The sequence below is a fragment of the Sturnus vulgaris genome, chromosome 13, assembly GCF_052056855.1.
Source record: "Sturnus vulgaris isolate bStuVul1 chromosome 13, bStuVul1.hap1, whole genome shotgun sequence".
NCBI lineage: Eukaryota > Metazoa > Chordata > Aves > Passeriformes > Sturnidae > Sturnus > Sturnus vulgaris.
The window spans coordinates 14,584,376-14,608,871 of NC_142255.1; the positions used below are offsets into that span (position 1 = coordinate 14,584,376).

The 24,496-nt window shown below is 45.9% G+C and overlaps 1 protein-coding gene across 1 annotated transcript in view; it reads left to right on the plus strand.

The window, feature by feature from the left end:
- The first annotated feature begins 433 nt into the window (after positions 1-433).
- The window catches only part of SLCO3A1 (solute carrier organic anion transporter family member 3A1), a 137,145-nt gene continuing 113,082 nt past the window's right edge, over positions 434-24,496 (plus strand). The window contains exons 1-2 of the mRNA XM_014888824.2: positions 434-622; positions 23,148-23,613. Of these exons, the coding sequence (XP_014744310.1) occupies positions 449-622; positions 23,148-23,613 (640 nt within the window). The 5' untranslated portion in view covers positions 434-448. The remainder of the gene's footprint in view (positions 623-23,147; positions 23,614-24,496) is intronic.

The window sequence follows — 24,496 nt, forward strand, 5'->3', positions numbered from 1 at the left end:
GGGCGCGGCCGCAGCCGAGGGACAGCGGTGTCGGGGTCGGGGCAGGCGCTGCGGCCGCTCCCCCCGCCGTGCCCACAGCCCGGGACGGGGACAGGGACGGGACCGCCCCGCCCGCCGCCGCCGCGGAGCCTCCGCCAGCCCCGGCCCCAGCCCCAGCCCCGCGCCTTCCCCGCCCCTCGCCGGCGGGGACGCGGATTCGGCCTGCGCGGAGCCGGCGGAGAGAGGGAGCGCGGCCGGGCGAGGGGAGGGGAGAAGCGAGGAGGCGGCGGCGGAGGCGGCGGCGAGCTGGCCATGGCAGCAGCCCGCGGGCGGAGAGGCAGCCGCGGGTTGCCGCTGTGATTGGCACCCCGAGGAGGAGGAGGAGGAGGAGGCGGAGGAGGAGGAGGAAGGCGCGGAGCAGCCGCGGGGCCCGCCATCCCGCGGCGGCGGAGCGGCGGTGCCCGGGAGGATGCCGGGGAAGCGGGGCTCGGCGGGCGGCGGCGGCGGCAGCGAGCTCCCGGGGGCCGGCGCGCCGCGGCAGCGCAGGCGGCGGAGGAAGGTCTCCTGCTTCTCCAGCATCCAGCTCTTCCTGGTGTCCGAGTGCGCCCTGATGCTGGCCCAGGGCACGGTGGGAGCGTACCTGGTGAGTGCGGCCGGCCCGCAGCCCCCCGCGCCGGCGGGGCTGAGCCGCGGGCGGGGGTGCGCGGCGGAGCGCAGGGGAAGTTTCCGCGGCGCCGGGGCGGCTCTGCGGGCAGCCCCCCCCCCCAGCCCGGGGAGGGGGGAAAGAGGGCAGCCCGGCGATCGGCGGCTGAAATGACTCAGCAGTGCCCAGGGGTCACCCACCCGCTGCCGCCCAAGTTGTGCGGCCGCTCCGCGGGACTCCCGAGCGCCCGGAGCGCGGCCGTGCCCTGCGCGGGCTGGCACCGGCGCGGCTCCCCGGCCGGCCGGCACTCGGCTCCAGCGCCAGCCTTTGCACTTCACACTGAATAAATACCGGCAGAAGCTAGTGGGGCATTTACTTCGTGCCTCCCGCGTTACCGCTTTTCCTCATCCTCTTAAGTGATGCAGCGGTGCAAAAGCGCAGCAGCCCCTAAAGTCCCCGTGTCGGGTACAGAACAATCCAAATAAGACTTTAGCACTAAATATGCATAGTGAGATGTGGTGTCAGAGGCAGAAGTGTAGTACAAGAGTTGGGAAGGTGTCCATACGGCTGTGCTTGTGCCTTGAAGTGTACAGCCTGTGGAAATGTTCTGCTTCCAGCAGATGTAAGTGTATAGTTGATTTAAATGTCTCAAAATAGCTTGCTGGATTTGAGAATTATAGTTTCCATGGAAAAGAAATGTATTCGTAATCTCTGAGGCTTTTTGAGGCCATACACATAATATATTCCACAGTAAATGTAAGAACTCTGCATTTGGTGCTTGTATTCAGTATTTAGCATTACTTCTCTCACATGCTCAAACTACTTATGCAAATTTGTACTGAACGTGATCTATAATTTTTCAAGGTATGTGACTAAACTAACCGTGGTTAATATTCCCTGTTAATATGAAATGGAATTAGAATTCATCTCCATATAATAAAACATAAGTTTAGTTTGAAACATAGTTGTAATTCCAAAGGAAACTGTATCACATCTGATGAAATGAATTCAGCAGCTCTATACCCTAGGTGAGTATATGTGGATATAACTTAGTTTGTAGGAGCCTGACAGGAACATGCCTGTTTTATGTGAGTAACACCTTAGTAAGTAAATAGATTGTTTCCGATGAGCTACTTGCAAAATGAGCTGTCAGTGTGAATGAGTGTAGGATAATCCTTCCTCAAAGTAATAGCCAAGGAAGAGCCCACGGGTGATGTCACCCAGTGGGCACCGGTGTGCCAGGGATGTATGGATCTGCTAGAGGGGTGTATCAGGAATGTGTGGGTCTGCTGTAGGACTGTATATCAGCATGCTTCACTGGGGTGTTTGAGCGTAGGATCAGCAGTATTAGTCCCTAGCGTGGCATTTTCCTCAAACTCCTTTGCATTGCTGACTCCTCGCCAGTTTAGCATTTCTTTTCCTGTTTTCCCCAATTCCTGGGGCGTGCTGTGTACCTGAGCAGCGTTGCTGCTTCTTTGGAGTGTTTCACACACCCCAGCCCCACCGTCTGGAAATGAGCACTGCGATTCCCTGAGTCCTCCCTCCTCCAAGGGGTGAACTCCACTGAGGTGCTGCTGTCTCTGCTCTCTGCCTTTCTCCAGGTCTGTGCCCTGAGCAGCATGACACTGTGCTCCATGGCCAGCAGGATCCACAGGCAGTAACACACAACTGGCCAGTGGGTGGAAAGAAAAAAAGCAAACTAAACTCAAAACAATCCCTAGCATGCATAAGCAGTGGCCCAGCTGCAGTGGGCAACTGTTCCTCTGTTCCCTGTATAATTTTTCTGCCGTCATTGCAAATACCACGAAGCTCTTCATACAATGAATAGATGCAAATGTTGGAATTGTCACTGTAGGGTGAATCTGTCCTTTAAGCAAATCTGCCCAGCACGGTGCTTACAGGTACTGCAGGGGAGTGAGAGAGCAGGAGCAGCAAAGATGCTTGGTGGAAAGCATGGAGGACTTAATGGTTTTTGCAGACTGAGTGTCCCGTGGGGCCAGGTGCTGTTCTTAGGTGGTGCCATGGGGTTGAATCAGTGGAGGCACTGCAGAGTTGCCTAGGTGTACCTGCAAGTGGATATTCATTTGCTCAGGCTCCTAGGATGAGTGGGGCTCAGTGGTGGCTGCAGGGCTGCTCCCCGAGGGACAAATCAGCAGGTGAGACAAAGTGGAGAGCAAACAGAAAGACAGACAGGGAGATGCTGCATAGGACAGGCACAAGGTGTAGTTCTGGGCAGTTGAATAAACTACTAATTTTAGCCTGTCAGTAGTGAGGGAGTTCTGTATTCGTACTTCTGCTTTCCTTGGCCACATGTGTGACTTTCCCTAGTTATTTGTAACTCAGGAAGAGAAACCTTTTTTTGCCTTATACGGCGACAAGTTGGTTTCCTCAGATTTTGTCTTGATCGGCACAGGGAGACCATGAGGGCAGAAACTCAGCTTGTTCAGAAAACAAGCCAAGGGGCTTGGCTTCTCAGGAGTGATCGAAGAGCTCGGTTTGGATTGGGCTTGGCTTTCATGTCAGTACCTTTAGAAGTGGCTATTGTTACTTCTTTTTAGAGATGTAAAAAATCTCTCCTTTTCCATGTTCATTGCAATAGACTAGCAACAACTGCTTGAATGTATGTACAAAGTATACATTCATTCATTATGTGGTTTTTAAGCAGGGATCATTCAGGTTTATTTGTTCATAAAACATTGTGCTTGCTAGCAGGGCTTTATAAATAATAAATGCTGATAAAAATCTATATAAAGTCCAATTCTTTTCCCACAGAACTCAGCAGTGAAAATACCCCAGGATACCAGCAGTAGATGTCTATGTTTAAATAGTGTGATGTCTCTGAGGTTCTTCATGCGAAGTTTTAGGGAGTATTTGATCAATGTCACGTTCCAAAATATTTGTCTATTATTATGCTTGCTGTTTGCAAAATGCACATGTTCCAGAATTACTTGGTGCCATATCCTGCATAGTTTATGCAAATACAAGCCTGCGCTGCTGCTTTAATTTCTGGGGCTGCTGAATACACCCTATTATTTGCATATTCGTGTAAGGTTTTGTGTACACATTTATTTGGCTTCATCTAATTACTCCTGCGTGCTTTTGGAAACTTGGATTTCCCAGCAACTGCAGTGGCAGTGGGGGAAATGCTGCTTGTAGTCTGCAGGCATTCCTGCTGCAGAAGTTACTCAGGATTTTCACAGCAACTTTTAAAAGCCCAGCTGATTTCCACCTGCAGTTGCTCTCCTGCAGCGCTGGGCAGTGGATTAAAGAGCTGGGGGTGACTGGTGCAGATGGCACCAGGAGGGAAGGGCTGCAGCCTCTGTTCTCCAGCTGGAGCCTTGTGCCTTTCGTGTGGATGCAGCAGTGTGATCAGTCATGCCAGCCGTGCAGCGATGAGGATTTCGATAAGGCTGATTCACATACCTTGGCAACACTTTCCTGCCTGTCTACCTCCCTCCCCACGAATTCCGACGTGCACTACATTTTGGAATATTTTTACTGGTAATAGCGTTCCAAGTGCTCCTGATGGTTCATCGCTGAGGCATTTCATCACCCTGCCAGTCAAATCTTTTGCCTAGCCAGTGGTGAAATCATTGCTTGAGCAGAAGGCAAGGAGACCTCGGTTTGACAGTCACAGTTTGTGGAGCAGGAGCACAGTTTAATTTCTCTCCCTAGCCTTTAGCCTTGACTCGCTCTGGTTCAAACTGACCTAGTTGCAAGCATCCAACATCTGCCAGAGTCAGGGGCTTCTTTAGATAAAGGGCATGCATATGGGAAGTGTGTTGGGAACCAGTTCTGTGGTGTGCTCTGGGGAGCTGTTTTTACAGAGCTTTACTGAGCTGTCTCTGTTTGCTACAGCTCTGAATGCAGCTATTCATGTTTTATCAAGTGATAGAGGATGACTGGCCTGAGCATGGGATGGAAAGGAAAATAATTGGTCCCTCCCAAGGAGGCTGCATTGGTGTTTGCGTGGGAATGAAATGCCAAATTGTTTCTTGTTTTGCTGAATGAAAACTTTTGAGCCGTGCTTAACTTCCTAGGGAGAGCTTTGCCCATGCAGCAGTGTTTGACTGCAGCCTGCAAAAAGTCTCTTAACTAAGTGCCTGCAGTAAAAGTAGTGCTGTGTGACGCCAGGTGAGAGAGTGTGTGTATGTGGTCTCTGAGACAGGCTCCTTCTGTGTGGTTTTATTGCTGCTGGGGTTTGAGATATCAATGAAAATCTTGAAATTCCGTCTTCAGGAAAAAGATAAGTATCAAAGATAAATACAGAAGTTAATCATCAAAGGGTTTCCAGTGGAACAAACAAATAAGGTCCCTGTGTGATGAACAACTGAGAACTGAGGGGTTAACAGCAGAATTTGGCTCTTGGATTTTTTTAAGTTGTTTTGCTGTACAGCCCCTTCCTTTCCCATGTTGAATATAACAAAATCAATACTGTGTTCTGTGGTATGGGCCTGAGCAAACCCTCCTTGAAATCTGGCAAGATCTGCATGGAGGATGTCATTAAAGTCAGGTTTTGGAATACTGCAGTGCTTCAGAGCTTTCTGTTGTCCTTGGTGCTGCACAACAGAATTTGCCTCTGTGTATTTGCAGTCTGAATGGACGGGGTGGGACTTGTGTCACAGGTGGGGAAACTGAGGCAGAGATTAAGAACTTGATTCTGTTTCTGAAGCTATTGATAAAGCATTTGATTGGTTGGCAGCAGCAAAGCCTGAATAACTTAGGCATGGACAGGCTTAACTGCAAGAGCAGTTTTTCCTTTTTAATTTATTACTGTTTTTAATGAAGTATTTGTTTTCCTAGAATAAGAATCAGCTTGAAAATACTGCTGTCTTTTTTTTTTCTCTCCATCCTCAGTAGTGCTGAGTAATAAATTAGCTGTAATGTTCATAATTTATTTGTCACTGGGGTAGTTAAAGGGGAAGAAACCCATGGAGTGAAAATAAACGTTTTAGTGGGGATGAATATTGCCAAGCATTGGCTGGTTATTGCTTACCGTTCATTTTCTCTTAATGTATCTTTGCTGGCAATGTTATTTCTGGAAAGTTGTTTCTGGTATTCCTTTCCCATTAGAGAACATTGTCTGTTCTGCAGCTGAGTTGCACAGAAAGTTATTCTAAACTAGCTCTTTTGACTACATTCATGGTTCTTCTTGAAGAAACTTTTTTGGTAATTTTTGGGGGTCTCTGACTGCCGGGTGGAGCAGAAACCAGATCCAGCTCTGGGTTCTTATGCTTTCTGGCTCTTGTGGGCTGTGTGTGGAGAGTGTGCCATGGACACATTAACATAAAAACTTTAAGTTATAGAAACAAATTCCAATCCAAGTGTGGATTTTTGAGTACCAAAAAAACTTATAACTGGCATATATATGTTGATTAGGAGAAAGGGGTTTTTTAATCTGCTAATAATAGATGAAATGGTGTAGAGGTAACATGCTTATCTCTTACGTTATGTATTATGTGCAGTTTGCAACTTACAGTCTGATGTCTTCTTGGTTAAATGCATTTAAAGGCAAAATGCACTTGATGTGTAAATGTGGATTAATTGATTTCAGTGTTTTTTATTATTTTTTAGCAGAAAGTCTTCCATTTCTCTGTAAGGGCCAAGTGATGTTTGTAAGCCCTGAAAGAAGGAGCAGTTAGAAATATTATGGTCCATCGTAAAACCAGTGTCTCATTTCTTCTGGCCAGCCTTCTCCTCCCGAATCCCTCTTGCAGGGTGCCTGTGTGCCTGGCTCTGTGTGGTTTAATGGCCTGCAGTATTCCTGCAGCTGAGGTTTAAAGGTGTCTTGGACTGGAGCAGATAATGCACTGCTCTGAAAGGCTGTGCCATTTGTGCTTAGGAACTTCATGCAGTGTGACTCTTTTAGTGGTCCTTTTAGGTGTCCCTGTCCCAGGGAGAGCTCGCTGGAACTGTGAGCCCCCCCTTTCTCTGCAAGGCAGAGCAGACACTCCGTTTCCCAGAAAGGGTTGTCTATCAGGTTTGCACGGGCTTTCTTTCCCCCTACTTTCAGGATATTGTAAAGGACCAAAAAGCAACTTCTGTCCTGCTACAGCAGTGTAAATGTATTGCTTCAGAAGGGTTATTCTGCAATTCATCAAGAAGAATTTGTCCTCTGTGTATTATAATCCTTACTTGTAGGCTCCTTGGTCTCCTGCTATTCCTTCACAGGGAGATCAAACAGTGCCAAACTGTTTAGTGGGTGAGGTTGCACCTTGGATGAATTAGTGTAGCTTTGTCTCCTGATCAACACCAGATGAAACTACAAGTGTAGTATTTTAAGCATCACCCAAGGAAGTTTAAATAAACGTGGTAGTACTTTATGTAGTAACTCCTTTAAGTGCTCCAGTGGAGTTTGGAAGACTTAATTTTTCCTATTGCACAGAAAAATGGGCCACTGATTTTGATTTGCAAGGCTTCATTATAGCTCTGCAGCAAAACCAGGACTAGAACCCCAAGAGTGTTGTCTCCAGGTCACCTTGGAACAACCACTAGACTTTGTCTCTTTGTAGATAGTTAGTGCAAAGCAAACAGTGGTGCCTGCTCCACGGAGTAGAGATTTCACACTGCCCTGCTCCATACACTGTCAATAGGATCAATAGTGATTGCAGGCTGCCGAGGATGCTCCTGGAGTGTCTGTCACTCCTCCCATCCGTGCTGGGAGGGCTCTGCCCTGTTATGGGAAGCATTCTGTAGTGTTCAGAGAGGTGGTCCCTGTAGCAAAAAGGGAATATTCCTTTCTCCCAGATGTTAAGCAGGTATGCTGTTGTAATCATACAGAAGTAAAAACTTAGAGCACAGGTCTGGATCTGCCTCTCCTCACTCAGCAAACTAGGAAACACCTCAGAACTAAGATCAGATTTTCTAAGCTCTCCAGTTAGCAAATTTTTTTTTCTCCCAGTCTTATTCTTGATTTGATGTGCTTCAGCATTTTGCCACCCGAGTATTCCTTGCTGAAGGGAGGCAGGCAGCCCCCTCCTGCTATTGCACAGTGCCCACTGTATTGGAGACCTTTTACTGAGCTGCTGTTGCAGCAGTGCCTGAACACAGTCAGTTATTTTAGATGACTGCATTGCAAAAGCACAATATTTATTTCTGGTTTGCTTGAATGTTTATCATCATTGTTATTTTCAAGAAGAAAAGGAATTTGCTTTGGTTTCTCTTTTTCTCCTCTGTTGCCTCTCCCTTCATAGTAGCCTTTCAAAATCTCACCAAGCAGCCAGCTGATTTCACTGTATTTTTTTAACACCATCTTGGTGTCTGCAGCTATCACTTGGATGATTTCTGCATGTTTGCAGGCACAGTGACTCTTAGATAAGTGGCTGCGAGGGCCAGTGTGGGAGCACAGGAGTTGTTATTCCATGCTACATCTGTTTCCTGGGTAAGGATTTCTGGAACTGGCTTATTTTTAAGTGTCCTTTTGAAACACTTACCATGCTGTTCATGGTATAATTCATAATTCCTTAGTTTACTGAAAGTGGAAAAATTTAGTTTTATGGTGATCCATCAAATGACAGTGAAGTTTTTGACAGAACCTGGATAATTCAGTTGTATTGAGGTCTTCATGACTCACCCAGTTTCTGAAGCAGCTATGGCAGGTTTGTTTTTTGGTGCTTTGATGTTTGTGTCTGAATCCAACATTTTCTTTAGTGTTTTTTTTTTAAGGGCAACTGCAAACTCTACCATAAGAAAACTGAAACAAAGCTCAGCTGTTGAGATGTGTGGTGTGGGTGTGGAACAATACAGAAACCTTTCATTTTCAAAGATGAATAGTGGTATATTTGTGGCATACTTCTTTTTTTTTTTTTTTGTCCCCCACTGAAAGACTTTTGGCTGAATTGAAATCAGCATTGTGTTTGGGTCAATAGAGAAGAAACAGCCTTCAAATGCGTGTTGCATGTGTGTATTTTAGGATGTTACCTAACATTTTAATACCTGCAGAACTGCATGAAACAATGTGGAATTGCTTTGCTGTGGAGGATGACAGCTAGTGGTGTCCTCTGCATTCCTAAAACAGAGGAATTGTTCTATGAACTGATATTTAAGGGGAAAAATAAGTATTTTTCCTTGAGTCCTCTTGGTACATGTATTAGATGGAGCTTTTCACCCTCTCAGCTGGCAGGAGCACCTATGTTCAAACACAGCATGGCCAGAGATAGCAATGGTGGGCCTGCTTACCACAGCAAGACAGAGTTCTGAGTTTTCTGTAGTGTCAGATGTATTTCATCCCTTTAATTCTCCAAAGGAATAGCAGGGAGTGAGAAAACATCATAACTTAATAGTTTTGCAACCTGTCCTTTAAACAATGAATGGTATTTGTTTTCTCTGGTGGAACTTTAGCAGGAAGGGCTGCAGAAAGATTGTCTGGAGTTCTTGTTTTTTATTTCTGAAAAGGAGGATATGAAATAGTTGCTACCTCTTTCCACTTCTCAGCTTCGTGCAAACATAGTTTGGCACATCATTAGCAGGAGACCAGAAATTTGCTTGGTAGCATTTTGGTGCTGGAATGGGGAGTAAACCTCAGGCTTTGGCGTGGAAGGAATCTCTGAAGGGAGATGCAGGAGGACTGGCATGTGCCATGCTTGGGACAATAGCAGGGCAAGTCCCTGTACCTCTGGAAAAGACCACAGGTGTATGTGCACATGTGCCTGTCCACACTGAGAAATGCCAAGAGAGAAGAGTGCAAGCATTTAAAACTTTCCAAGAGAGAAGCTAAAATACTGACTAAAAGAAAATTATTTTGAAAAACATGAAAAGGGAATGCCCCCAGTGGTGTCTTGCTGCTTCTCGTGCCCTGCTAATGAGTTTCATCTGCTGGAAACATGCTCACTTCTCATCCTGACATGGTCTGAGTGTTGTATGATGATGCACTGAGGCCCCAAATTTGGGATGGGTCCTTTCTTACCCAGTAATTTGGAAACAACAGAAAAATATCAGTTTATAACTAAGGTTTGATTTTTAAAGAAGAACTTAAGACTTACAGTTTTTCAGTCCTACAGTTTGCTTCTCATCATCTCACTGAGCTGCAGGAAGAACTGTAATTGTTGTGATTTAGCAAAGCTATTTTCTCCAAGTTATTCTTCAAGCTTTAACTCTTTTCATGTTAAAGGGTGTCCACTTTGCTTGGTGAGATGTTGTGGTGTGTTAACCTTGGTCTGCAGCCAGATCTCCACCCAGCTTCTCTCTCACTCCCTCATCAACACAGTGGGGGCAGAAAAAGAAGTGAAAAAGCTTGTGGGTTGAGATAAAGCAATTACTGTCAGGGATAAAACAGACTTGACCTGGGAAAATTAATTTTCATTGCTAAGTGAAATACATTTTGATGTTAAAAACAAAGCCAAAAAGCAAAACACCATAGTCCCCCCATCCCACCCCTTTTTTTCCCCCCAGGCTCTCTGGGAGTATGTCTCTGTCAGATCCTCACTATGTTCTGCTGGGAGAGCATCCACCCTCACCATGAGCTAAAAGAAACCATTAATCATGTTTGAGCACTGACGTGCTCTTTGCAGAAATGTTTTCTGCCGTTGGGTAAATGGTTTCCCCTATGCTTGAGTCCTGTCTGTACTTGGTGATCAGTCACTGGTTTTTGTGGTGTCCCACTGGGCAGCAAGGTTCAGCCCAAGAAGAAGTGTGTCTGTGTGACTAAAACAGGGTGGTGTTCCTTCTGTCCTGCAGGCATTGTCTGTAAAATGTGGTTTTTGTGGGAATTAACCTTCCCATAGGCTATGCCAAATGCTCCAACTTGTGATGGAGAAAGTGCTGGACATACAGGCCCTTTATGAGAAATAGTGGGCAGTGTTTTTAGGGCTTACCAGCAAAGGAAAAGTGTGGGTTTTGTTTTTGTCTTGTCCAACGTACAGGGCTGAGAGTGGTTAATTACAATGGGCCTTTCAGCCTCTGCATGAGATGCACACTTTGTTTCCTGCTGCCTATGGCTAGTTATAATGCAGGTCCTTATGTCTGAAGTCAGTGCAGCTGCTGGCTGAGGGACAGGAGCTTCAGCTGAAGGGATGCCTTGTCTAAGGGTGCTTGTTTGTGATGGCTCTTTGGGTGATCCTGTAGATGTCTCATCCGAGGTGCTCATTGCAGGCAGTGCCCACTGAGCTCTGCTGTGTTCCTGCAGGAACCTGCCTTGGCTTGTGTTCTCCAGCTTTGATGGGTGCTTGGACCACAAGTTTCTATTTTTGATACCAAAATGTGATACCAAAACCACATGGCTGCTTGAGCCCTTGGGTCACAATTCAGCCTAGATGATAGTCTGGGTTGGGTTTTGCATTTTGTTAGTTCTCTTTCTGTAGTCTGTGATACTATTAAAAAATTTTAACTCAAGGGAGCTGCTAAAAGTTACTGAAAAGCTTTTCCCCAGTCTTTGGGATTCAAAACTACCAGCTTCAGAGAGCTTGGAAGCAAACGCTGAAAGTATTCAAGTATTCCATGGAACTAGATAAACTGTTCACTTTCATGAGTTAATTTGCTTAATTGAGGCCACTTCTGCATTGACATCACTGTGTGAACGAATGGATTCCAAAATCAGCTTGGGAGTTATTTAATGGCTATTGAAGTTGAGCCACACTAGCAAGCCACATGCTAGAGGCACAGTTTTGTGGGTTTGCTGTGTTATTTGGCACAACTGCACAAGCTTTCTCAGATGCTGGCCCTGTACAGAAGTTGAGTGTTTTCCATGGATTAGGATGCATCAAGGCTACTGTGTTGCACTTAATCTCAGTTCTTGTTCTTTCTTAGGAAGAAGGCAGAAGTTTCAAATTTCTTCTAGCTGCTTCTCGTGGAAGCATTTGGGCCTTATGGTGTAGCCTCCCTTATTTAAGATGGCATTTATTGATTTGAATTATTCAGCTTAATTTAATGCTGGGCAAGCTTTATGCCAGGATTTTTATTTTGCCTCCTTATTTAAATAGATCCCTAATGGATTCCTGTAGCTGTAAGATCCCTAATGAATTACTCTAGTTGTATATAATGACTCTTGGGAAATACTGGATGCAGCCTCTAGAATCAGTTCTATGTGTTTTCAGATTGCAGACTCTTGAAGTCTATCCCTGAACAGTGCCCAGGCTCCCTTGTAATCATCTGAGTTTTCCAGATACTCCCACATTAATAGATTACATCTTTGGTATCTGTGGACAGGTATCCAGTGAGCAGTTGGTTAGCAGGAGGGAATTACTGGGAGGTAAATCTGGATGCAGAGTTCTTTCTGGGATTTGCTATAAGGGTGTATGGTCTCAGGCATGGAAATTTTTTCCCAGGCTCTCCTACAATGTTTCGAGCTCAGTATTTCTGTATCTCCATGTTCAAACTGACTTGCTCTGAGTTGCCATTACAGTTTGGGGGAAAGGTTGGCCATAACAGACAAAAATGTTCTGCAAGTAGCTTGTGGTAAAGTGTGGTCTTCTGGTTTAACTGACATGAGTGGAGTGTGTCTGCTTATTCCAATACTTGTACTCAAGTTACTGTTGATCAAATCTTTATAGATTTCTGTTAGGCATCACACTGAGGCTTCAAGGAATGGGATGTTTAAGAGGTGCACAGAACTTTGCTACACTGGAAGTGTAAATGAACTAAAATGACATGTGCTTTATTCTTTATTTGCCCCCTGTAGTGCATAGTGCATAGATTCAGACACTTTCAATTTGATTCTCAGCATCCTGATTGTGTTCAGAACTCTTGGTATCCAGACAGTGTCACACAATATTAGGTTCATGGAGTGTTTCCAGGAGTCCTGTCATTATATATTTCCCTGACCTCCTCCTTGCCCCCACTGTTCAAGCGAGAGACTAAATGATGGAGGAACAGCAACTTGATTCCTCTGAACCAATACTGGCGAGGTAGATTCTGTTGTTGGTGGCATCTTGGCAGGAACAGAGGAACATTCCAGCCACATGTGGGTAATGTTTTCAAGCCAAGCTCTTACTTTGCAGCTGGCTGTCCAGACCTGTCATGTCCAAACTGACTCACTTCATCAGTCAAGACTAATATTTGTGCCCAGAGAAATCTGGATTTATTCTCATTTGGACAATGTGACATGTGGCAGACTTGGGAGAGGACAGCTTATCCCATGGGGTAATGCTTGTTGGCTGAGGAACAACCACTATTTGTATTTTTTGGTGAAGGTGCAGACCAGGCATGCTTGGGCTCATTTCCTGCCTTTGTCATGGACATCTCCAGGCCTTCTTTGGGCTTTCTCTCTCAACCAGCAAATGTTCTAGCTGTGCTATTGTCAGGTTCCATGGTCATCTTGTGGTGTAGTATGATGGGCACTGAGCTGCTCCAGTGATGCTAACTGGGATCAAAGAGGCCCCCAGGCTTGGGTCCTGAAACAGGTCTCTAGCAGTTATCATAACAGGCTGAACTAAATTAATTAATGGGGTGGTAATTTTGTGCTGTCCTACCTGTGATGATGCAGCTTTGCTGGTGAGTGGTATCTCTGTTTCCTTCACACCTGCCTGAAAGGCCAAGGCTGAAACATTTAGCCTTTTGCTGTTTGGCTTCACTGGAAAAGACTACTTGGGTCTGCTTCACTCACTCTTTGGTAAGTGATGGATTTTAAAAGAGCCTGAGGGTGTTATTTTCAAGGATGTTTTCTGAGCCGTACTGTCATTGACAGAAGTGACTTACTCCAAGTGTCTCTTTGAAAATGGGACTCTTGTTCCAAAGCCACTAAAGTACTTTTGAAAAATATCCTTCCCTGTTACTGACTGCAGTGGACTGTCTCAGTAGTGTCCAGCTTCCTTTAAAGCAGGGCAAAATTAGAGTAAAAATGTTATGTGTGCCTGGCTAATAAACTGTATTGTAATTAGTACCTTGGGGAGGCAGGAACCAGGGAGAAGCTGAGTATAAAGAGAATTAAGTTCATGTAGAAGCTGTCTGAAAAGGATGAGTGAAGAACTGGAAGGAGATGAAAACATGGGATTTGAAATGGTTGTGGAGGTTGAGAGAGCCCAGACTGGGAAAGTTGAAGGAGAGAAGAGAGAATACTCATGTTGGCTGCAGTAACCATTAGTTAGTGGATGATTCTGGCTTTGTGTTGATTGCTGAATGCAAAACCATTCCCACTCTTTAGTGCCTGAATTATGGATTCCTCCCAGAATTTGGTGTATCTCTAGGAGCAGTGATCCTCTACAGGAACCCCTCTCCTTTGCTCATGTCAGACTCTGATAGGTAAATAGAAGAGGTGGGAACTTCTGTTTTCCTTGCATGTGCTCATTAAAGTTTTTCAGGATCTGGTGATTCTACAGTAAATAGATTTAAGATAACCTTCAAGCCATGACTTGCCTATTTATACCATGGCCCTCCTTGCTCACCTCCCAGCCTGCCTGTCCCTTTAGTGAGAAGTTTGGCAGCAGCCAGCACACGGCTCCTGTTTGTACCCTTGGTGCTGCACAGAGACGTCGTGAAAGGAGAAATGAGTTGTTTGTGAGCAGCTTTGTAGGAGGGTGTTACTTAGCAAATAAGCAGGATGACACGGACAGTGCTTGTGTGGGCTGCAGGGTGTGAGGTGGGGATAAGCAAGCAGCACATGTGGCTCTGGGACAAGCTTGGGGTGTTGCTCGTTGGGTGCTAGAGAGACCCCAATTCCACGTGCAGAACTTTGAAGTCATTCAGTATTTTTATGAGTTCTTACAAAGTGCGGTGCAATGGCAGTACAATGTGGCCATTTTGTTGTTTCCCTTTTAAATTGATTCTTATGTCCCAAGGCTTCCTGAATTAAAGCATTTGATGCACTGGTTGATGAGAAAAGCCTCAAACTTTTCCCTAAGCCGAATTCCCATTTGCTGCAGCCAGGCATCCTTTCTGCTGGGTAGGGAGTGGAGCAGGAGAGATATCAGCAGAGCCAGAGCAGAAGAGGAGAAGAGTAGTAGGACTTGTCAGAAAAGCTCCTTGCCCAGTATACAGCCTTTATATAATCACCGTTGTCCTCCAACCGTGAAAACTGAATTCCTCTTCCTTCAAAGCTTTTATTAATGCTGCCTCAGAGTGTCCTGCCTGTGTCACTTCTGCCCTGGTTCATGCCTGGCAGCTGGGAACGCTTCAGCAACCAGCTGCACAGGCCTTGCTTCTTCATCTGCACAGAGCCATAACTCGGGTGCAGCCCTTAGCCCCGAGTTCAGCTCTTGATCATAAATTAAGATAACATGGAGCTCTCTGCACGACAGGTTTCCTCGTCAGGCTTGCATTATGGTTTCTGCCTGGTAAGTGCCCTTTTATAGTAGAAAGACTTCTCTGCAGGCATGGAAGTGTTGTGTTAGGAAGTGTTTTATTAGATGAGCAAGCAGACCAGCATTCAGTTGTGGAGGTGGAGAAGGGAGGATGTTGCAGAGTGACAGCTTGGGATTGTGCCTCACCAGTGGTAGTACACAGTCCATGTGATAGTATATAGAAAGGGTTTTTTTCCTGATAAGAGTCTTCCAGCGACATGAATTTCGTCTGCTCCTCTCAGCTGGAACCCAGCACGGTGTTTCCCAGTTTGCAGAGTTCCAGACCCATGTCCCAGACCTTGCTGCCAGTTCTGTATGTGGCTAGGAGTATTGTAGGCGCCTATGTTTAAATTACACACTTTGAATTCCTCGTCATCTGGCTTTGTACACCTACTTGCTGGCCACGGGGAAAAAGAAAGAGATCCATCTCTGAATGTGTCAAAGATGTTCCAGCAGCCTTCCCTTGGCTGTTTACTTTGACAGAGAGATTGGCTGCCCCTGCTCACCAGCCCCTGCTGCTGTGCACTTATTCCACATGGAATTCTTCATCCCCCAGGTCTGAAATGTGCCAGCAGCGCTGTTCTGTGCTACAGCTTTTAAAGCATGCAGAAATGCAGATAGAGGGTTGAGGTTTGTTCTTCTTTGCATGTTTATGATGTGTTATTTGGCTGCCAGTGAAAATGACATAACATTTAAAAATAAGTAAGGATTCACATATCTACTGGCTTCGTTGTAAGTGTGCTACTCAAGGAAAGTTTGTGCTAAAAATGGATTCTGGCGCTGGGTGTTTTTATGTAGATACCTTGTCAGGGACTAAAATACCACCTGCTGTCACACAGTGAGGTCAGTATTGAACAGCAGACTTGGAGGCAGAAAGCTTATGTGGACACAAAGTCTGTGGTTGTGATTATATCACTATAGGTTGGGGCTTTAAAAGGTTAAAAAAACCCTAGATTTTGGCTGTGGTGTGCATCTGTTTCAGAGCAACAGAAAAAGCCTTTCAAATTCTACTTAGGCAGTTCTGTGTGGCCTGGCTCTGTACCTGGGTCTGCTTTGAGCTGTTGGTGACTCAGGCTGACTTTCCATGATGAAGGTGAGGGGGTAGCTGCAAATCACACCCCAGTGATCTTTTTGTTGACACTGCTGTAAATGGGGCACTGCACCTTCCCTTCCTCGTGGGAGCTGGGAAAGGGGGTCAGCTCATTGTGTCCCATGCAGGATCTGTTGGAAGCAAATGAGGAAGGTATTGACAGCCCTGCCTGCCTTGCTGTTTGCTGCAGTGAGGGTTAGAGGTTAGGCTTTTATGCAGCATATTTGGCCAGCGTGGATCCCAGTTTCACCAGAGTAGTGGAAAATGCACGTTTGCCTTTCCGAGGCACGTGGCTTTCTTCTGGTTTAAGCTATTTTGGAACAAACTGTGGCTTTGCACTGATGTATCAGCTTCTGACCAAACAGGATATCTTCCATGGGTGCTGAGTACTCTTTGCTCTGTTTGCAGTGTGTGACAGCCTGGAGCATTGCTGTGTTTGTGGCACAGCTGTGAAACCTTGCAAAAGGTGCCCAGGTACCCTTGTTTTGTGCCTTGTGTGCTTGCCAAGAGGCACAGGATGCTGTGGATGCTGAAATGTGGCGAGGAGATGGCACAGGGGGCTACAAGAGATGGCAGGAAAGTTTTCTTCTTGATGACAGGGAGAAGAAGGTTGCCAAAAATGTGTGCATTGCCTCAGCTAGGAGTGTGATGTGCTGTTTCTCTTGCTGCATGGTGCAAAACCCTTTTTCTCAGGCCCTGAAAATCCTGACCTTGAACGTGTGCTTAATTTGGACTGTGTCAGTAACCTCAGAGCTGGTCACTAGAATATAAAATGAATTTTTCACACCAGCGAGGCACAGATCCAAGCTGCAAACTCCTCATGGCACCAGTACAGTAACTTGCAGATTTTTCGAGTGCTGGCCTAGAAACAGCACAGGCACATGCAGCAAGAGCCAAGCTAATAACACCCTACTTTCAGCAGGGGTTCAGCTGTGGCATCTATTATCCCTGTCACGTGGATGCAAATTTCTGTGCAGAGATGATTTCCAGACCTTGGGCAGAGCCATCTTGGGTGTGTTCATTTCACCACCTTTTTTTGCTTTCCCTTATATTCGTGTGCCCAAAGCCAGCACAGGTGTTGGCATCTGCACTGAAAATGTATTTTGAGTTTCGACTGACTTCACTGGACCAGGAAAGGTGTTCAAAAAGTGATCAGCAGCCTGAGACAGGAGATCCTGATACCCTGACTACTTCAGTGGGGTGAGGAGCAGCAAGAAGAGCTGTTGCTTGGGTTTGGGCAAAGGATATTAAGGTTGTTGCCTTCTTCCCAGCCATCCGATGGGGAAGGAGTGGGCAGAATGCCAAGGAAGTGGCTGCCTTTTAAAAAGTTTGGCTCAACCACAAATGGTCCATGTCAAGGCTGGAATTGAGGAGCAGGAAGATGTCAGAGCAGAGGATCAGCATCATTCCCATGGGCTTGAAGCCTGAGCCTGGTGGCTGTGGGAAGGAGGTGACCCTGGGGACCAGCTCTACAGGGGGAGAGCTGTGAAGAGTCTCCCAGCAATGGGATCACATTTGCCCCATCCTGCACAGCTGTTGGAAGAGAGGACAAGGTGACACCTGAAGAAATGGGTGGAGGCACCTGGGAGGAGTGGCACTTCTGGCATGGTCCCTTTGGCTCTTCAAGGAGCCTTGTGTTTCCCAGCTCTGTAATGGAGACGGTGGGAGATGGTTTGCTTTTGTTTTCCTTTGGGAACGTAGTTGCCAGGCAATTATTTTACACCCTGTAGCACTGCAGACATGTCTCTTCAAGTCCAAGCTCTTACCACATAACTGAGAAAATGTATTTTATATTAAAAAGAAGCCTTTTGAAAAGGCCCTTCAGGCATAAAGTCAATGTGTTTTCTATATATAACCTGGTATTATTAATACAATGAACTTAACTGTAGACTCTGTGGGTGAATATGACTTGATCATTGGAGATACGAACAATATGATATTCATTTTCAATGTACTGTGTCTCTGACTCCATCATGGTGCTCCCAGCCTTCAGTTCATTTCTTAGTGATAAAGTGGGGCAATAGGGTGAAGCAGGTCTGTGGATTGTATTTTTGCTGAGCACTAATATAAAATAAACAGCCTATAGAGAAAACAAATTTGCCTTGGTTCGGAAAGGCCAAGGTCTGTAGATTTGGGACAGTCAGGAATGATGAATGTGAGCATGTATTATTGAAATAAGTCCAGAATGGTATGGCATAAGCTTCTGTAGATTTAGTTACAAAAGTTGCAGTACAAATTGCTTTGGCTGGAAAATTTTAAGGTGGTGATTGATTTTTTTTATTTTTCGATGTGGGTCATTTATCACTGTGTGCGTTAGGTGAGACATTTTCCTTTTTCAATCATTGCAGAGTGTTTTAGGGTGGTGTTAGGAGGCCCCTTTAGCCCAGGCCTGTTTGATGTCAGTTATCTGATCCAAATGTGTGTGCAGCCCTCTGTGGCTCAGTAAGAGGAGACAGTGCAAGTATGCTACAAGTTTTAATCACTTCTGGTTATTGTATGTTGCAGGGTGTTCACAGAAAGCCAGAAGGCTGGGTTACATGATCTTTTCTAGATGCCCAGACTTTCTGCATGAGCAAGGTGTGCAGGTGCCCAAACTGCTGTAGTTTTCAGTGGTCCAGCTGGTATAGGCCCAGTCTGGAGGAGCATGAACTTGTGGAGTAACAGCAGCCACACAGCTGATCTGTCTAGGAGCTGCATCTCAGTGGAGATGCTGTCGGAAATGGAGTGGGAGATGTCTGGAGTAGGTGAAATGGGAGTAATGGCAGAAGGCAGCAAAGCTGGCTGCTTGCAGTGCTGCAGTGAAGGTGCTGGCTGGTCAGAGCCCCACTGACCTGCAAAGGGACAGATATGAGCACATGGGGGTGGCAGGCAGGCACATTGCCATAGGCAGCTGTAGTTTCAGTGCTGTTCCCATTTTCCACAGTTGGAACACTGGCCCTGTCTCTGGTGCCTGCTCTGGGCCTGTCTTGTCCTGTGGGTGGTTTCACATCAGTGACTTCTTGGGGTCAGACTGTGTGATCTGCTCCATCTTGCCTGCATGGGTTTTACTGAGTGCTCTCTGTGCTTCCTGGTAACCGTTTTGATCTTGGGTTAGAAGCTTTTTTTAACTAAACACCCTCTTAGTCGATTCTTCCCATCCCTCACTAAACAGCTGTGTAAGTTGACAGGAATTAGGAAGAAGCATCTTCAGATGGACAACCTCCTGCTAAAACACAGCAGGGAAACACCAGCAGCCCACAGCTGTGGGCTGCTGGTGTTTCCCTGCTGTGTTTTAGCAGGAGGTTGTCCATCTGAAGATGCTGTGCTGCTGCACCATCCCATGTCCCACATCCCTGCTCTGAGACAGCATCAACGTGGGCTGTGCTCTAGGGTGATCAACCTGGCATCAGCACACAGGGACTTTTTATAATCCTCACAGCCTTTTCATGTGATATCAGTATTTTACAGGGACCTGTGGTGTCTTTTACAACATTTTATGTAACTCTGGATAAACAGAGTTAGTGTCTGCGAGTGGTGATGGTTGGTCTGCTGAGGAACAGGATTGTGAAAGGAAATATGGGCAGTACAGTGTTTTTATCCCACAGTTACAAGGGCACTGGGAACATCCCACATAGAAACTGCAAGTTTAGTCAGGTTAAACTTTATATGCAGGAAGTCCCATAAAAAAGGAGCATGGAGGGTGGGGGAATGATTTTATTCATGGGCAGAGTTTATTTTGCATAAATGCAGGTAACATTTCTGCTATGCTAATGCTGATTTTGTAGTTGGTCTTTGTAAGGTCACAGCCAATGTCATAGTAAGAGTTTGAGCTGTGCTGCCTGGGCTGCAGCCACCCTGGATAAAATGCAGTTGTGTTCCTGTTGTTCTCTGGCTAAGAATCTGCATGTTGACAGTTTATTTCCCAGCCCTATTTTTATTTTGGGAAATTTTTTTTCCCTCACTGTGACTGTCATATTTGGAGACTACTCTGCTGATGCTGGTCTCAGCATTTTCTACTTGGATGCTATTTTCTTCTGGATGCTCAAGGCTCGTATGATGGATTTGTTCTTTCACCATACCCTCCACTCCTCATAACCCACTTAGCAAAGGCAGAGCTGGTAGCACTGGGTAGCAGTGCTGCAGCCAGGAGTAAACTGGGAAATGCAGTGTGGTCTGGCCAGAAGAGGAATAAGGAGAACTGCCAGCTTTTATCAAGAAGGTTGGAATTTGCCCTGTCTTGTTGTCCTCTTCCTGCTTTTGTTTTAGTTTTTTCCCCAAAGTAAAGCAAGGAAGTATTAGGGGATTGTGAGACTCTTTTTCCCCTACTGTGAATGGGTAAGCTTTTGTAAGAAGGAAAAGAATGGCTGAAGTCCCACTGAAATAAGAGTGGAATGAGAATTGGGACTCTGGTTTTAGTTCCCTGGTTTGTCACTAGTTAACTGTCTCTTGTCACTGTGAATTGCACCTGGAAATGTGCAGTGTTCTGTGTCTGAAATCCAGCTGTCCAAAATCTGACCCTTTTGAGACCTGGTGCCCACATATGTCTAAATACCATCCTGCCTTCTAACCACTTGTGTATATGTATCATAAAAGCCTAAAATTTGGCAGCCAGGTCGAAATGTGGGAGACTTCCAAACCTAGTTAATACCAGTTGGCCTTGGGAAATCACTTCTGTTGGCTTTCAATCTTCCAGTCTAAATTATTCCATCAGAAATTAATTTTGTTGACTGTACTTGACTCATTAATAGTTGGCTCTCTACCTCAGTTTACACAGCTGTAATGAGTAATCATGAGTTTCCTATCTAGGTACAGCTCAGAAATGAGCACCACAGACATAATTTTGCATGCTCAGAGCTATGTATATTGATCTTGGAGAGATCCCCCAGGCTGTCAGAATTGGTGTTCATGGGCTCCCAGCAACCACCCCATTAGATCACACCTTGCAATAAAACCATGGATGATAAATCCTTATCCATGGTGGATGGTTTGGAACTGTAGATGATCTTTAAGGTCCCTTCCAATCCAAACCATTCCATGGTTCTCTCTCCCATGGGTGCCTGGTGGATGTGCCTGTGGCTATGGGATGTTGTCTGTATCCCCCTCTCCTTGATGTGCCTTGCTCTGGAAACACCAGTGTGATGTTTTCTAGCAGTGTCTGTGCTCACCTGCTCAGCTCCCACAGAGGGCTGGGAGCTGCAGTGTCTCTGTAAATGTGAGCTGCTCCAGCACTGCTGGCTGGAGAGGGACAGGCTGTGCTGTGCCCTGCACAGGGGACACCATTGTCCCTCCTGAGTCATGGAGCTCTTCCATCCCAGCAGGGACCTGCACCTGGTGTGGCAGGCAAAGTGGTGATCTCCTCTCCCTCTGACACACACACACCTGGCTTTGGCATGGGAAGAGTTACTGCTCTTGCACTGTCTTTACTCATAGGATTTGATTTTTGGCTTTCTTTCTCCTTGCCTTCTTCAGCTCTTTGCTCTTTAGCTGGGGAGGATTACATTGGTGGTCGTATAAAATGATAGCTGTCTGTATGGGAAGAAGGCTGGATTTTCAGAAAACATTAACACAGTCCAGTTTTGGAGATCTGATTTGGACACTTAATCACAGTCAGGTTTGGGAGCTTTTGCTTATGCAAAGCAGCAGAAGTGGGTTGTTTCCATTTTCCCATTTTGTTGCCAGTGGGGCTGTCTTTGTCCAACTGTGCCCTGGTGTACCCTAGCAGAGGCAAACTGCCCCCGGACAAGAACTGCTGTCAGAATACTTTAAAGTCGGTCAGGCTGGCTCCTGCTTCGTGAGTTTATCAGCAAAGATTTTCAGTGCCTCCAGTGGGAGGCTATTTTTATTCTATCCAGGGGCTACCTTCTTCTCTGAGGTCTTTATCACTTTTTTTTGGAATAAAGAAACCTGCCTCTTTTAGGACAACCTTAAATACCTTCATCTTTTGCAGCCTGAAAAACTCGATAGTTTTTTATTCAAGGTAAAAGTTTTTGGCATTTCTGTGACACGTTCAAGATTTCTTTTGTTGCTTTTTTACTGTAGAAGAGGGACACTGCCATAGACATGAGAATACTCTGTTTTCTCCCTTGAGCAGGGCTGACAGCAAGTGAGGTACTTAATGGTTCATCCTTCATGCTTTGATCAGTGCTGTGACTGTTGCAGAAAATCCACATTGTGTTTCACTGCACCATGTAATCAAGATTGGAAGAGCTCTCAAGAGATGATCTTGTTCATTTTCCTGCCCCATGGCAAGATCAGTCATACCTGTGTCTTTCCTGACAGACGCTGGTCTGTGCCCTGTTAAAGACCTCTGCAGCCTTTCCAGGCAGCATATTTCAGTGCCTCACAATCCCTACCAGTAAAATGTGGTTTCTGCCCACCTTCTATCTAACCTGAATCATCTCTGCTGCAGTTTAAACTTGTCACTTCTGTCCCATTCATTTTGAATTCAAAGAACAGGCCATTCCTTTTTGCAGCAATGTTAAATATTTGAAGACTATTCATGTGCTTCTCTCTTCTTAGTGTTAAATACCCACAATTTGTTAAATCATTCCTTCTTCATGGTGGATTTAAAACTTCTATGTAAACCTTAATTGGCCTGTCTTCTCAAAAATACTCTGTGACCATCGCAGTCATTAACTAATCCACAAACAGTTTAAACCCTTTGATCAGCATTTTATTTATATACTTGAGTAAAAGCATTCAATGCCAGCTAAAGTGCCTGTGTGTACATCACTATCTCTGAGTGGCTCTATGTCCTTGTGCTGGTGTGCAAGCACAGAATCTGCAGGGTTTTCTGCTGCTCCCTAACTGCAGTTCATTCCAAGGGAAAGGTCGAGTACCTGGCAGATTGTGAAGCTCAGTGTGGTTTGTGCCTTGGTTCTGTGGGACTGTGCACCATGAAGGTTGTGCCATCAATTAGAAAGGGAGCCCAAAGACACACTAATGAATCATGGAATCATGGGCAGGCATCTAAAATACACACTGATGAGCACAGGAATTCGGAAGTGACATGTGCTCAGACAGGTGGTAGGCTGTGAAATGTCACTTGGTATTAGGACCTTCTGGTGTGGCTGTTTTTGAGCAGTCAGGTCATGCTTGGAGGTCAGCTACTGTACTGTGATTTGAATGTCCTTGCTGGGTATGGTTTCAGCTCCAAGGAGAAGTCAAGGAAATTCACACTTTAGCAGTACATACGGGGAGAATGGAAGGCACGGGATGTAATTTTCTCTGTATTTCTCTGTTGTAGGTGAGTGTTTTAACCACCTTGGAGCGGCGATTCAACCTCCAGAGCGCTGACGTGGGCGTCATTGCCAGCAGCTTCGAGATTGGCAACCTGGCCCTCATCCTCTTCGTGAGCTACTTCGGAGCCCGGGGACACCGGCCACGCTTGATAGGATGTGGAGGGATAGTCATGGCCTTGGGTGCCCTCCTTTCTGCCTTGCCTGAATTTCTGACCCACCAGTACGAATATGAATCGGGAGAAATACGCTGGGGAGCTGAAGGGAGGGATGTGTGTGCTGTCAATGGGTCCAGCAGCGATGAGGGACCAGACCCAGACCTTATCTGCAGGAATAGGACTGCCACCAACATGATGTACTTGCTGCTCATCGGGGCACAGGTCCTCCTGGGCATTGGTGCTACCCCTGTCCAGCCCCTGGGAGTTTCCTACATCGATGACCACGTGAGACGGAAAGATTCCTCCCTGTACATAGGTAAGGCTCCCTGAACTTCTTCTCACAGAAGGCTTTCCTTGTGGGCTGGCATCTGCCTCTTGTTCCCTGTTTGATGCCAGTGCAAGGGATGCCTCAAGGCTTCTTCTCCACGTGCTGCTGTGCTTGTGAAAGTGACTTGGCATGGGTCTCTGCATCAAGCAGCAGAGAAGCACAGTAGTGTTTGCTTATGTTGTAGCAGTGGTAAAGGTTGGCAGCCATGATGATTGGGAAGATGCTCATTCCTTCTTTAGTGTTGCCCTGATTTCTTTAAATTCTTATATTGGTGGCTTCTGGCTCAGTTTTAGCTGAAGAATTTTCAAGTGGTGTGTGTGATGATGATTGATTTTTTTTTTTTTATTTTGCTTTTTTCCCCCTCCATGATACCCTGGTTCTCTTCCTGTTGCAAAGCATATGTCTGAGTGATCACTGCAGACTAAGGAGACTGAGAGGACACACGTGTTGTCACTGCCACTGTCACATTTCAGCAAGGAAGTGCCAGTTACAGAGTAGGTGCTGTGACCCAGGATGCTGTGGCAGGACCCTTGATAATGTGATCCCTGTAACGGAATGGGATGTGGAAGCTATGTGAGGTCTATTTTGAGATACAATGAGCCTGGAGTAGAACTCATGGTTCTGGTGATCATGTTGCAAAATTCTTCCAGATGGTTACGCTGTGAAATTTGCCTTTGATTCCCCAGTGAAACATCTCAGTTATTGGGGTAAAGTGCTTATGGGTTTCAGCAGTAGTTCCCCCTCCCAGCAGGTTTAAAGCGGATGCTGTTGGTAAAGTTTTCTTTAAAAAAATGTACCAGCTTGGCCCATTCCTTTTTCTGCAGGACTTGTCACTAGGTAAACTGCTCCAATGGAATAAATCAGTATGTGT